Source organism: Macaca mulatta, chromosome 3 (genome assembly GCF_049350105.2).
Source record: "Macaca mulatta isolate MMU2019108-1 chromosome 3, T2T-MMU8v2.0, whole genome shotgun sequence".
In the NCBI taxonomy this organism is placed as follows: domain Eukaryota; kingdom Metazoa; phylum Chordata; class Mammalia; order Primates; family Cercopithecidae; genus Macaca; species Macaca mulatta.
In genome coordinates, this window is record NC_133408.1 from 18,166,304 (window position 1) to 18,181,246 (window position 14,943).

The 14,943-nt window shown below is 38.8% G+C and overlaps 1 protein-coding gene across 5 annotated transcripts in view; it reads right to left on the reverse strand.

The window, feature by feature from the left end:
- Positions 1 to 14,943, reverse strand: part of BACH1 (BTB domain and CNC homolog 1) — a 47,990-nt gene that overhangs the window by 14,630 nt on the left and 18,417 nt on the right. For all 5 annotated transcript variants that reach the window (XM_015133045.3, XM_015133044.3, XM_077995010.1 and 2 more), the window contains 3 exon segments: positions 10,541 to 10,834; positions 5,038 to 6,372; positions 1,768 to 1,974 (listed from right to left, as the gene is read on the reverse strand). In XM_015133045.3, the coding sequence (XP_014988531.3) occupies positions 1,768 to 1,974; positions 5,038 to 6,372; positions 10,541 to 10,774 (1,776 nt within the window). In that variant the 5' untranslated portion in view covers positions 10,775 to 10,834.

The following is a 14,943-nucleotide window of genomic DNA, read 5'->3' on the forward strand; positions in this document are numbered from 1 at the left end:
GAGCCAAGAAACAGAGTTGTTCTAAAGGATGATAGCTACTCTCAAACATGTTTGCTTAGTATCCATTTATAAAATAAAGTTACGAAATAAACTAGAACAGTCTTGTTTCGCTTTTATTTTTATTTTTAGAGTAAGAAAACTGGATAAACTCTACGAACTACTATAAATTATAACTGGCAGACGGGAAAGAGCAAGAAGCAGAACTAAGAACTCCAGTAGTACAATTTTATGTAGATTTCATTCCACTGGCTTCACATAACCTAACAGTGTAAACAGCATCTCTGTATTGCAGCACAGAATAATAACTGAAGCTCAAAATGCTATACTCCGTCTAAAGGCAGGTAAGGGTTTAATTCAAAACTGAGTAAGAAAGAACCAGTGTTTATTAAAGGTATTACTGATATACACTCCAAAAGTACTAAGTACTATAGAATTCAAAACTTTTCCTCCTTGGTTTTAACAATTTTAACTATTCAGCAATATCGTATCAGTTGTTTGTTTGTTTTAAACATCTCTCATGCCTCTATTTGTAAAACATCTGGTTCCTCCTTTATTTTTTATTTAGTTATGCTTCATCTCTTTAATATAGTTATGATTTTTTATCTTTTTAAAGTATATGTACAATATATAAATAAATTTTTATTTTTCAACTTCTCTTGGAGGCACAATTTTTTTTCCCTAAATTGTTGCTGTTTAATTGCCATTCATAGCTAGAACTTTCATGCTTGAAAACTTGCCACAATCCCAACTTTAAACTTTCACCAGTTAACAAAGACACAAAATTGAATATTCAAGCAATGCTTTTACTACTTCTAGGCTGTTTCCTTGCTATCTTTAACCGTATCTTAGCTTTAGCTGGCCTGTACTATCACAGTTGTCCTCTTTCATACAATGCTTCCTTCCACCAACATAAAAATGAAACAGAGGAGTAAACTAATCAATTTTTCAGTTAATTTGTGTCTTGACGCTAGAATAGAAAATAAGATTCAGGCGGGCATGGTGGCTCACGCCTGTAATCCCTTTGCGAGGCCGAGGCGGGCAGATCACGAGGTCAGGAGATCAAGACCATCCTGGCTCACACGGTGAAACCCCATCTCTACTAAAAATAAAAAAAATAAAAAAAATTAGCCGGGCACAGTGGCGGGCGCCTGTAGTCCCAGCTACTCGGGAGGCTGAGGCAGGAGAATGGCATGAACCCAGGAGGCAAAGCTTGCAGTGAGCCAAGATCGCACCACTGCACTCCAGCCTGGGTGACAGAGTGACTCCATTTCAAAAAAGAAAAAGAAAGGAAGATTCAAAAGCAAGCACTGTTCTCACTTAGGATCTCATTAGATATTATTATTTTCAATTCATATCACCATATCTTATCAGAATTTTTCCCTTAGATGAAAGATCCTGGTTGGTCTGGTTTTGGTATCAACTAAAACAAGTTATTCAGGTCCACAGTTCATTTAAATTAACATCTGGAATATTAGCTCCTATAGACACAAAACAGAGAAATTAAAGTGCTTTATAATTTCTTTATTCACAACCACTAATGATTAGGTAGACAATAAAGTCATTTTTAATTTGAAAACCTTTTTTTAAAAAAAAAAAAAAAACACTCACATATCGTAGCATATCATGGTAAAAATGATAAAACGGTAATTGATACATATTAACATATGTTAATGAGCATTATATTTGATCCAGAAATTTAAGAACTATTTCCTTGACAAAAAAGAAAGTGGCAGAATTTAAATAGTAATAAGAAACTTGTACACTTACCAGCTTCTCAATTTCTGATTCAAGATTCTGTATACAGTCAAGTTTTCTCTTGCGACAGCGCTGTGCAGCAATTCTGTTTTTACTTCTTCTTCGAATATCATGGATACAATCCAGCTGTTCTGGAGTAAGCTTGTGCATTTTCAACAAGGACTGAAAATCATTTCGAGAGAGTGAAATTATCCGTTGTGCATTGAATGGCAGCTTTACCTAGAATATGAAATAAATATTACTAATTATTGCTGTATTTTATAATTATACTCAAACCTAGGAAGATGAAGGTATACATCTAGGTTTTTCAGAGAACTTACTTTACATTAAAGAAAACATAGGCCTCTATTCCCAATTTCTATATAATCAATTATAATAAACACTGATAATCTAATTTGTATTTATGGTCTATTTCAAAAGACAAATACATTAAGCAGATTTTTTTTCAGCAAATCAAACATTAACACAAATACTGACATGTAAAATGTAAACACAATTTTATTTTACTAAACATTTTTTTTTACTTTTTTTACTTTATTTTACTTTATTTTTGCATGTTAATACAGACTTTTTACTCAACCCAAAAATAAAACCTATTTTATTTTTTGAATGAAATGACTATGCAGCATTGGTTTTATGTTAGTATAATTATGCTACTAATTTCTACAGCATTTCAGAAAATTTATTTTTCTATCAAGAAAATGATAGCCTCACATAAATCACTCTAATACATGTCTCTTGCCAATACAAAAAAAGTTAGAAAAGTTTTATAACTATGTTAAAGTCATTTCAACATACTTAAATTTGGAAAAAGAAAATCTTTTCTAAAACAAAATTGTGTGGGTTTAATTATATTATCAAAAATGTAAATGAAACACTGGTCAGTCTGGCAACCTACTTAGCTTACCTTTTAAGCTTATAGATATTTGTTACATAAAATGTTTAAAAATTTTTTAAATGTTTTATTTTTAATATTCTTTTTGTAGTAATTCCAAATGCTACATTTATAATGTCATAAAAGTCTATATATAACCCAAACATACATACTACTTCTTAATCACCAATCCATCTCCTTCCAAAGCCAAGATTTTTTTTTTTTTTTTTAAGCCTCTTTCAAAAGCCGTGTCATCTAACAGCTACGAAACCAAAGAAAATGCCAAAGAATGGGATGCGGAGAAATTGGAATCATTGTACACCTGTGGGAAAATAGTGCAGCTGCCATGGAAAATGGTATGGAGGTTCCTCAAACCATTAAAAATCATAGCACTGTATGTCCCAGCAATCTTACTCCCAGGTATTTATCCAAAAGAACTGCAATCAGCATCTCAAAGAGATATCTGCACTCATCTACACATATTCTTTTTTTTGGAGACAGGATCTCTGTCATGCAGGAGTACAGTGGTGCAATCACAGCTCACTGCAGCCTCAACCTCCTGGGCTCAAGCGATCCTCTCACCTCAGCTTCCTAAGTAGCTGGGGCTACAGGCACATGCCACCATGACTCGCTGATTTTTGTATTTTTTGTAGAGACAGGGTTTCACCATGTTGCCCAAGCTGATCTGAAACTCCTGGGCTCAGGCAATCCACCCACCTCACCCTTCCAAGGTGCTGGGATTACAGTCATGAGCCACTGTGCCCAGTCTGCACTCCCATCTATATTCATTACTGCATTATTCACAATAGCCACGATATGGAAACAACCTAAATGTCCATGGATGGATGAATGGATAAAGAAAATGTGGTGTACATACATAAAGGAATACCATTCAGCCTGATAAAAAGAAGGAAATCCTGCCATTTGCTAAAATATGGAGAACTTGGAAGGCATCATGCTAAGTGAAATAAGCCAGACACGGAGGAGAGTAAATCCAACATGATTTCACTTATACAAAGTAGACAGAACAGTCAAACTCATAGAAACAGAGAGTAGAATGGTGGTTGCCAGGGTCTGAGAAGAGGGAAAAAAGGGGGAATTGCAATTGGATGGGTTAAGTTTCAGCTACAAAAGAATAAGTTACAGAGATCTGCTGTAGAATATCATGCTTATACTTAACAATACTGCATCATGCACTTAAAAATTTATTATAAGGGTAGATTCTGTGGTAAGTATTCTTATCACAATTAAAAAAAAATAAAGCCCAAGAAAGGGGAAAAAAATGCAATGGATAAAATAGAAAAATAATTTTTAAAAAGAATGTAAATTGCGATTATAAAGAGAAAAGTCAACTATTGAAAGGCAAACAAAATCATATAAAACATAAAAACAAAGAAAAAACATTTTAAATAATATATTTTTGGAAGGAACAGGCCCTTATCATTATCGGACTTATAAGTAATATTTTACTGAAGGGAGCTAACAAATACAAACTTTTATGTACAGAATACACAAATCAAGCTTGTTTTGATCATACCAGCTACATGTAATTCATGCTAAATTAAGACACTCATCAATAGCTGAAATGGCCAAAGGAAAATTTAAAAATCAATGGCCATGAAAAACTAGATCCAATAAACTTTACTCCACTAGAAGCCACATTCCTACAACTAATCACTGTTAAACCATTGCTCAGGGACATGTCCCAGGTCTAGAGGTTCTTGTTGGCAATGAGCAAGATTGAATATATGCTGCATTTTTCCGGGAGTTATCATGTAATGAGCATAGAATCATTATTCTTTTCCGTCTTGTGGCATGGCATTTGATTTAAACAATTAAATGGCCGACATGTGAACACAGCCAATGTGTGAACCTACTTTATGGTTAATACATCTACTGGAAATAAACGAACACAGAAGTTCTTCAAACTTCATCTATCTCTTTTAGTATTTATCACAGTCTTTTTAAAATTGTTTTTGAGACAGTCTTGCTCTGTCTCCTAGGCTGCAGTGCAATGGCACAAACCTGGCTCACTGCAACCTCTGCCTCCCACATTCAAGTGCTTCTCCTGCCTCAGCCTCCCGAGTAGCTGGGATTACAGGCACAGGCATCCGTCGCCACGCCCAGCTAATTTTTGTAGAGATGGGGTTTCGCCATGTTGGCCAGGCTGGTCTCGAACTTCTGATTTCAGGTGATTCACCCTCTCCTTGGCTTCCCAAAGTGCTGGAATTACAGCTGTGAGCCACTGCACCCAGCCCCATCGCACAGTCTTAAAATTAACTTTATATGAGTTTCCTCCCCACTCCCTGAACCTGATCATATCCCTAACGATGCAAAGGGAGCTGATCCAGAGTAAATCCCAATTAATAGTTATTAAAACAATGAATTAAGAACATACTCCTGCTCACCTCACATTCTTGTTCCCTGGCTGAACAGGATTCACTGTCTCCTTCAGTGTCCGTCTCCGAGTCGTCTCCCAAGCTAATGACACAAGCATATGGGCAAGGTTCTTGCTGGGGTTCTGAAACATAATCATCGTTTCCAATTTCCAAATTGCTTGAACAGCCTTCAGTACTCAGAGTACTTATAAAAGGGCAGTTGACAGAACTTAACGTTGTAAAAGTCCTTTGACCTGGTTCTGGGCTCTCGCTAATCCTGATACCTAACCAGGGACACTCAGACCGTTTCTGTGAGATCTGTTCTGAGCCATCTTTGGCCACAGCAGGTGATAACTGCATTTGGCAAGGAGAGTCGGTGCTGCAAATGTCACTCCAGAAGCCTTTGGCTAGGTGTTCTGCCACTTCGCGCTCCACACTACTCCTATCACTAGATGCAACACTACTATCTTCCCTGGGGCCCAAGTCGGATTTCAAAGGTAAATCCTGACTTTCGCCAAATGTTTTTTCTTGAACATCTGTACCTGACAAAGGCTTTTCTGTTAACACTGTTGTGTTTTGCATACCAGCAAAATTCAAGTCACCATATTGGTCATATGTGTGTAAAAGAGACAGAGAATAAAGTCCATGAGGGTCTATGGAAGAATTGTGGGGGAAAGGAGTCACTTCTGATTTTTCAGTTGGACACTGAGAAGCAGGCTCTTTCTTCGTTTCTTCGGGTTCCATTGCTAATTTACTTTCGTCACATTTTAACATCACCTGCAAATCTCTACACTCCGGGACTCCTCCCAGGCATTCATTTTCCGACGTTTCATTTGGCTGAACAGAAGCATGAATGTCTTTGACACTAGATTCCCCAGTACGGACTCTGTCAGTTCCAAATGCTTTTTGGAATTTTCTGTATTTGGGGCATAAAGAAGGCAAGGCCAGAGCAGCATCCTTCTCTAAGCACATGGATTCGTATGTCTGACTGGCACTGTCTTGTAGAGGAGGCGAGGCTTTTGCATTTCCTTGATACCTGCGGAGTTTACATTGAGGAGTCTGAACATTTTTATTTTCCACAAATTCCTCCACTTCATCTGTTTCTAGATCCCTCTGGTCCAAAAGTGAAAGTTTAAGATCTGTTTTCTGACAGTGTGATGAAAAGCATTTTTTTCTTGGGCATTCTTGCTGGTCTGCAGTGGAGTCCAAAAACTTAAATTTCAGAAACTGAAAGCAGGATTCCTCAATATTGTGTACACTTAAAAACTCCACACATTTGCACACTTCATCCACATTCTCTTTACTTAAAATCAGTTTAGCAGTGTAGGCAAACTGAATTAAAGGTTCAAATCCTTTAACTGTCACCTGTTGATACACAAAATAAAAAACACATCATTTGAAAGCTGTCTAGTACATAAAAATGAGATAAGTGGAAGAGAAATAGATGTGTAACTTATTTGTGACAATGATAAAATATGTACTTTAATTTAAAGAAAAAATATTCTTCTAAGAAATGGAAAAGGAAAGGATCCTGGAAAAGCATGCTTTTCACAGCGACCACACACTATTTTATAGAGTCCACTCTTAATTGCACATGAATTATGGTTTACTCACATAAGTTAAAGACATTAAGACATTACAAGTTTCCCATGACAGTGGAAAAAAAAATCATCTATGAATTAGAGCAGGATGAACACGACCTGCCACACATACATAGTGAGCCTACTGCTAGCCCAGCTCCACATGGCCACTGTATTCCAAACAACCCCAACTGCTACCAGCTGCAAAACCAGAACTTTTAAGGATATAAAACAGTACCTGTAAAGAAGTTACAAAGTCCTGATCCATGGTAAATGCATACTAACTGGTAACTATTAACTTTACTGTCCTAACAGTAAAAGTTTTAAAGATACAGATTTTTTAAAGTGATCTAGGAGAAGTTATAGAAATCATGCCTCAGTACTGTTTCAGCAAAAATTCATGAACTCAAAGTAACAAAACTTTTAAGTAGAAACCTGCACATTTACATTACACCTGCCTCTTAAAATGAGAGGCAAATGGAACCAGCTGAAGTACACAGAAAGTCCTATCCTGGGTTAAAAGTACAAAATTAATTTGAAACCACTGAGTTCTTATAAGAGTGGTCAAGATAATATTTGTGATCTTAAAAATCTAAACATGCTAAACCATGTTTAGGCTTTTTAAAGGCTCAAATAAAAAGCAATGATACCATCAAATGCTAATGAGAATGCAGAGAAACTAAATCACTCACATATTGCTAGTGGGAATGTAAAATGGTACAGACAATTTGAAATACACTTTCTTATAAAAGTAAACATGCAACTACCATATGACTCAGCAACTGCACTCCTGGTCTTTTATCCCAAAGAAATAAAAACTTATGTTCACACAAACACCAGTACACAAATGTTTACAGCAATCTTATTTGTGATAGCCAAAAACCGGAATTAGCCTGATTTCCTTCAATAGGTGAAAAGCTACACACACACACACACACACACACACACACACGGTACATCCATACTACGGAATACTACTCAGCAATAAAAAGGAAAAAATTTCTGATACACACAACCTGGATAATCTCACCTAAGTCAAACAACATCAATCCTAAGAGGTAATATACTGCATAATTTCATTTATATAACATTTTTAGAATGACAAAACTTTAGAAAAGGAAGAAAGGTAAGTGGTGGCTATGGATTAGGGATGGAGAAAGGGGGCAAGGGAATGAGAGCATGGAGTGTAGGCAGGAGATGTCTGTGGTTATAAAAGGACAACAAAAGGGATCTTTGTGTGTTGGCAAGTTCAGTATCTTTTTTTTTTTTTGAGGTGGAATCTCGCTCTGTCACCCAGGCTAGAGTACAGTGGTGCAATCTCGGCTCACGAGTAGCTGGGATTACAGTTGCCCGCCACCACGCCTGACTAATTTTTGTATTTTTAGTAGAGACGTTTCGCCATGTTGGCCAGGCTGGTAAACTCCTGACCTCAGGTGATCTGCCTGCCTCGGACTCCCAAAGTGCTGGGATTACAGGCATGAGCCACTGCACCCAACTGAGCATCTTAACTATGGTGGTGGATACACAAACCTTCACAGGGGATAAAATTATATAGAACTTAATGCGCGAGTGTGCGCACACACACACACAGACATTATTAGTACAAGCAAAATTGTGGCAATCTGAACCCTATGGGGGACTGTATCAATATCCTGGTTGTAATACTACACTACAACTTTGCAAAATGTTATCAATGGGGGACACTGGACAAAGTGAAAAGGAACTCTGCACTGTTTCTTATATCTGTACATGAAAACATCAAGGTGATAATATTAAATGTCAACTTGACTGGATTGAAGGCTGTAAAGTCTTGTTTCTGGGTGTGTCAGTGAGGGCGTTGCTAGGGAAAATTAACATTTGAGTCAGTGGACTGGGAAAGATAACCCACCCTCAATATGGGTGGGCACCATCCAATCGGCTACCAGCAAGGCTGGAACAAAACAGAAGGAAGAAGGTGGGATAGGTGACTTGCTGACTCTTCTGACTTTCGCCTTTCTCCCCTGCTGGATGCTTCCTGCCCTTGACATCAGATGCCAGGTTCTTTGGCCTTTGGACTCTTAGACTTACATCAGTGGTTTGACGAGGGCTCTTGGGCCTTTGGCCTCAGACTGAAGGCTACAGTGTTGGCTTCCCTATTTTTGAGGCTTTTGGACTCAGACTGGGCCACTACTGGCTTTCTTCCTCCTCAGCTTGCAGGTGGCCTATCGTATGACTTCACCTTGTGAACGTGTGAGCCAATTTTCCTTAATAAACGCCCCTTCATATATATATATATATACACATCCTATTAGTTCTGTCCCTCTGGAGAACTCTAATACACTCAATAAAAATTTCAATTAAAATTTTTAAATTAGTTAAAATAATCTAAAAAGGTCTTTAGGACAATGAGTTATAAGGTATTTTGACACTGTCACTATAATGAAACACTTCCAATATTTGAAAACTTATGATTTACACATTAGAAAGAATGAATGCACACATACATGCATGTATGCACATACCTTTCCTCCTAAATCCATGAATCAAACTTTGCTTTACTTGGAAAGTCTCATTCAATAATTTGAAAATATGAACCATAATTAATATATCTCCATTATAAAATATGTTGGTCTTTTTTTAAAACAATGGCCAGTTCACAGGTTGGCCTTTTTTACCATTTTCTTGGTATTGCACCATTGACTCTGACCTCTGCCACAAAACTGACAACCTATCTGTTCCCAAAACTGTAGCTGCAGTTTCATAGAAGTAGGCATGGACAGCAACAAGCTAAACTGTAGACTTAGTTTACAGTTTATCCAACTGTATCCAACTGGGAACATCCCACACAGACCTGTCATACACAAAGAATTTCTACATTCTTTCTCCATATTCCTCCTAACTTCTATCTGTGTCCCAATGCCACAGCTTTGATACTCTGCTAATAGCAGTTACTAACTAAATAAAGCAAGGGATGCTGCTAAGAGTCAGCATAGCCAGCACATCCCCACCCAAACGAGAGTTCCTCTTAAAGGCAGGACATTAACAAGGACCCAAACATTTGTTAGCCTGAGCTCCATAGCAGACCAGGGAAAAAGATATATGTAAAAATAAGGCTCTATAAAAATGACATAACACTGTTTATTTTTTCTAATCAATACATAAAGACAAAGTCAAGAAAGAAAGAAGGGGAGACAGAACACTTATGGAATGCCTGAAAATAGGAGATGTCTTGGGAAAACGGACGTTTTATACAACCCTAAACATAGTGATATGGTTTGGCTGTGTCCCCACCCAAATCTAATCTTGAATTGTAGTTCCCACAATTCCCATGTCATGGGAGGGACCCAATGGGAGTTCACTGAATCACGGGGGCTGGTCATTCCCATGCTATTCTCGTAATAGTGAGTAAGTCTCACGAGATGTGATGGTTTTATAAGCGGGAGCTTCACTGCACAAGTTCTCTCTTGCCCACCACCATGTAAGTTCCTTTGCTTTTCCTTCGTCTTCCACCATGATTGTGAGGCCTCCTCAGCCATGTGCAACTGTGAGTCAATTAAACTTCTTTCCTTTAAAAAGTACCCAGTTTTCAGGTATGTCTTTACTAGCGCCATGAAAACAGACTAACGCACCTAGCTACAGTTGCTGATCACTGGAAAGGGCCTCTAGAAGACAACGTCACACAGCATGGACTCTCAAAACCATGACTTTTCCAACTGCCTATAATCCACTGGGTGTGTCCTGATTTGGTCATTTCATCAAAAATAACATAACAGTGGGTGTTATGTTATATCCAACTGCTCAATACTGTTAACCAACATTCAAAATTAATGATTTTACATTAAAAAAAAAAAAACTCCATAGTTTTGGAAATGCTCCATAGCCACCTGACAAGGAGACTGTGCTTTACTTTTAACATTATGAACCATAAAAAACTTAAAAGTAAATTAAAATTGCCAGAAACATGGATCTCTCACCTCTTCTGGAAGAGTAATGTTCAGCTCTCCATCAGCCTGGCCTACGATTCTCGAGTGGAAGTAACTGCTGCATGCCGCCAGCACGGACCGGTGAGCGCGGAACCGCTGACCCTCCACAAAGATGGTGACATCGCATAGCACGTCTTTCTTCCGCTGGTCATTAAGGCTGAGCAAAACATTGGTGCTATGCACAGAAGATTCATAGGCAAAAACCGAGTTCTCACTCAGAGACATTCTGCGTAACAGGTGTTGTCGGGAAGTTCAGGGGAAAGCATGCTTCTAATTGTCATCAACCTGCAAACACACATGTAAGATTTCACTTAAATAACATCTTGTTAAAAAATCAGTATCAAATATAGATTAAAATATACACTCATTAAAACAAAAATGAAAATAAAAAACCTCCAGAGGAACAACCTAGAGGCATTTATTCAATATACTTCATTTAAAATAGGTTCTTGATAGCAGTTTTCCTAATTTTAGGGAAAAGATTCTTGGGGTGAGGGAAGGACGAACTTTTTGAACCAAGGATTTCATGGCTCTCTGAAAGTGAGACATTACACACTGAGAAACCACCCACTACGAGCAAACAGATGGGAGCAGGGAATTTCTGGTAGCATCCCAATACTATTGTTTTGAGACAGTTGAGAGACAGAGAGGGGAGGAAAGACAGCCAGAGAGGTGAGAAGAAGGGTCCCCGGAGGTCACACTTTGGGATAAGACTGATAGTAAAACAGGCATGTGCTGTTCCACATTCTCCATGCCCCATTCCTCAACATCTGATAAAACAGGCATGTGCTGTTCCACATTCTCCATGCCCCATTCCTCAACATCCGATAGACGGCAAGTGAATTTAGTGCTTTATAACAAAGGACACTGTTCTACAAAGGTAAAGATCCTCCAACACAAAGAAGAAAATGACTGAAATGTGTCAGGCCAGATCTTGGTAATAAGTCTTTTTATACAGTAAGATTTACTTCACATTACAAATACAGGTAGGTAAAACTACCTCATTAATAACATGCAAAAACTAGGTTTTCTCAAAATGCTAAAAATAAGAAAGTTATAATTTTAAATTTTTAAAAATACATACTAACATGTAATAGTCTCCAAATATTTTTTCATCACATACACGCTATTGGCAAAAACAAGAGTACCCCCAATACCTGTATGCTTATCTATATTTTTCAGACACGTGCTACTATTCTGATATATATGTTCTGAGAAACACAGAAGTTCAAAGTAAGAAGTTAAAAGAGAAGTTCTAATATTTTCTTCCAGCACCCTAAGGCCAGAAGGGATGATACTGTGAGAAGCTTATTGGCCTTTATCCGTGTGATGCCTCATGGTATCATCCCTGCGTCATTCACTTCTGTTCTCCTGACACCTTACTGCCTGAAACATGGGAAGCCCTCAAATGGTCAGTGAATGAGTAAATGGTACTGCTTTCAGATTTGCTACACACTCCAAACAAAAATGAAAGGAGAAATAAGGACTACTGAAGTTCAGTCCCAAGGTTAAGGATCACAACTTATTTACTGATTCAGCATACCACACGAAATCACTGGTAACTTCAAAAATGAACACTAGAACTAACTCCAGTTTTGGCCCATAAGAGTATAAATTTATTTTTAGCAATTAGTCTTAATACTTCAGTTATCAAAACAAGGAATTAGTGTAAAGAATAATAGGGAAAACCATCAATCAAAGAAGTTTTTGTGGGTGGCACCACACACAGACCACTGCCCTCTTCATTCTTCAAGACTATACCCTACCCAGAGCACACTGCCCTCCCAACCAAGCCGGACTCCATGGCTGACCACCTGCCCTACTATGGCCCTGTACCCAAGCTCCCAGCCTCCTTATTCTTTCCTGGCATCTCGGATGCACACCCTTAAAAACTATACTAATCTTACTTTTGTAGCTCGTCATTCTTTTGAACACAGCACTGCCAGAAAACACTGTAGAAACACGCAGACTGGTGTCACTATAAATTTACAATGTGCAGTCTCAGGCTCTCGGTACTGTTTACCAGTTTTTTGGTATGTCCCTGTCTCCTGTTCTCTGTAACAGCTTTCCACCTTGCCACGTTTCTCCTCCTGGTATCAGCATCTCTCCCAGTAAATCACCATAACTGGGACCCAACCTCAGAAAAAACAGTCCTCCCACTACCTCCACCAGGTTCCCTCTTCGGTTGAAAACAATCTGTAACGTATTCTCTTAATCCCATGCCATCCCTGCTTCTCTGGGATCCAATACCTTCTCTTAACACCCTGTCTCATATATATGCAACCTCTCCCTCTATGCTGGCTCCTTCCCATAGCGTTTGTTAATGAACGCGTTTAAGTCTCTCCAGAGACTATCCTAAAGATGTCAACTATCAATGGCAAGATTATTAAGCTCTAATTCTTCACCAGGCACTGAGCTAAGAGCTAGAGTTTCTCTCATTTATGCCTCAAAACAGCCCTGTGATGCTCCTCTATCATCCCAATTTTACAGATGTGGAAACCAAGGCTTAGTGAGAAGTATCTTGGCCAACATCAAAAGACCAGTAAGACAAAAAAGGGGAATTGCCACCAGACATTTTTAACTACTCCATCATTCTGTCTCCAGTTAGTACTCGCTGAACGCACAGTATGGAGATTCACTGCAGTAATGTGGGGACCCAGATATCACTAAAAGGTTATGCTTGAGAATAAGGAAATGGACTGCACAAACAAGAAAAAAAAAATTGGACCTGTGCTTCAGAAAGAGAATGACTACGGGCCTTAGACACTGAAATCTAAAGCTTCTTTGGATCTCAAGGTGACTCCACACAAATAATTCCTACACCTTTACCCTAGAGCTGCTAGTAGCCCAACTACACACATCTGTGGCCCACTGCTTCTCACCCTGCCACCAGCTGGCTATTCACCTCAAATTCCAGAGAATTCTTTGCTCAGCATCTGTTTAGGCAGTTTTCAGTAACACATCATTTCATGGGTTCAGAGCGAGCTTACAGATTTGCCACCCCTGGGCGAGATGCCAATCCCAAGTCCTACCAGCTGCAGCTGAGAGAAACTAGAGATTCAGATAGTAAAACAGCCATCCAGGAGGACCCCTCTAAGAAGGATCAGTCTCCCTTAAAGTGGATTGAGCACAGCATGCACGATGACTGATGCTGTTCACACAAGAAATCTGGAACTCATTCCTCATTCCTTCCTCAGCTGGACACCTCTATTCAATCTCTTACTGAGTCCTGCTGCCTCTGCCTCTTCACACTGAGGTCCACCTCTCTCCATCTGCATCAGCACAATTCTAATCCAAGCCATCATCAGCTCCTGCCTGGAAAAATGCTGTTTAACCTGTAACAGCTCACAAGCTCACAAATGTGCAAGTTTAGTTATATAAAATAAAGTTTCACATAATAATATTTATGCTTATTACACGCAAGTAGTCTCATACTTTCTACTCCATTCAAATTTTTTTTTAAATCCCAGTTGTGATCCACTCAATTTCAAGACCCACTAATGGCCCATCACCTACGCACTGACAAATAGAGGCCCGGTGGCAAACAGGATTTAGAGTCTCAGAATTTACAATCTTACACTGTCTCGATTCAAATCCCAGCTCTGTCACTTACTAGCTATACGACCTTGGCCAAGTTGCTTAACCTCACTGTCTTGGTTCCCTCATCTACAAAGTAGAGAAAACACCACCTCACTGAGATGTTCTGAAGTTTACATGAGATGAGGAGGGAAAAGAGTTCACAGCACAGTGCTTGGTCTACAGCAACAAATAATATTAGCTGCTATTAGTGGTGATAATATTAACAAAAGCCTTATACCCCTAAAGCCCTTCTTGATCCCCTCCAATTATTCTCTTCATAACAAAAACTCTGTATCACCTTTCAAATAAATGGCTTATGATCACTTCAAAATCCTTAACATGTCCTCAAGTCCTATGTAGTTGGGTTTTCCATCCACTAATCCAGACTTATCTCAAGCCGTTGCCCCCCTCTCTTGCTATTCTCTAGCCTGTCTCCACCTTCCTGCTCCACAGGCCCCAAGCTCCTACTGATTTCAGGGCCTTCACACACACTGTGCCCACTATCTGGACTTCTACTCTTTAGCCAGCTAACGCCTCACCTTTTAGTTCTCTGTTTAAATGTCACAACTTTGTCTGATTTGTTCTCTGCCATAACCCAAGCATACCTGTTGGACCTGGTCCAACAGAGGTACATGCTGCTGAATGAATAATTTCTTATTTTTAATACAGAAACAAAACAGAGATTATCTAGATCAGCAGTCTCCAACTTTTTGGCACCAGCGATGGGTTTCATGGAAGACAATTTTTCCCCAGATGGGTGGTGCAATGGTTTTAGGATGAAACTGTTTCAGACCATCAGGCATTAGAGTCTCACA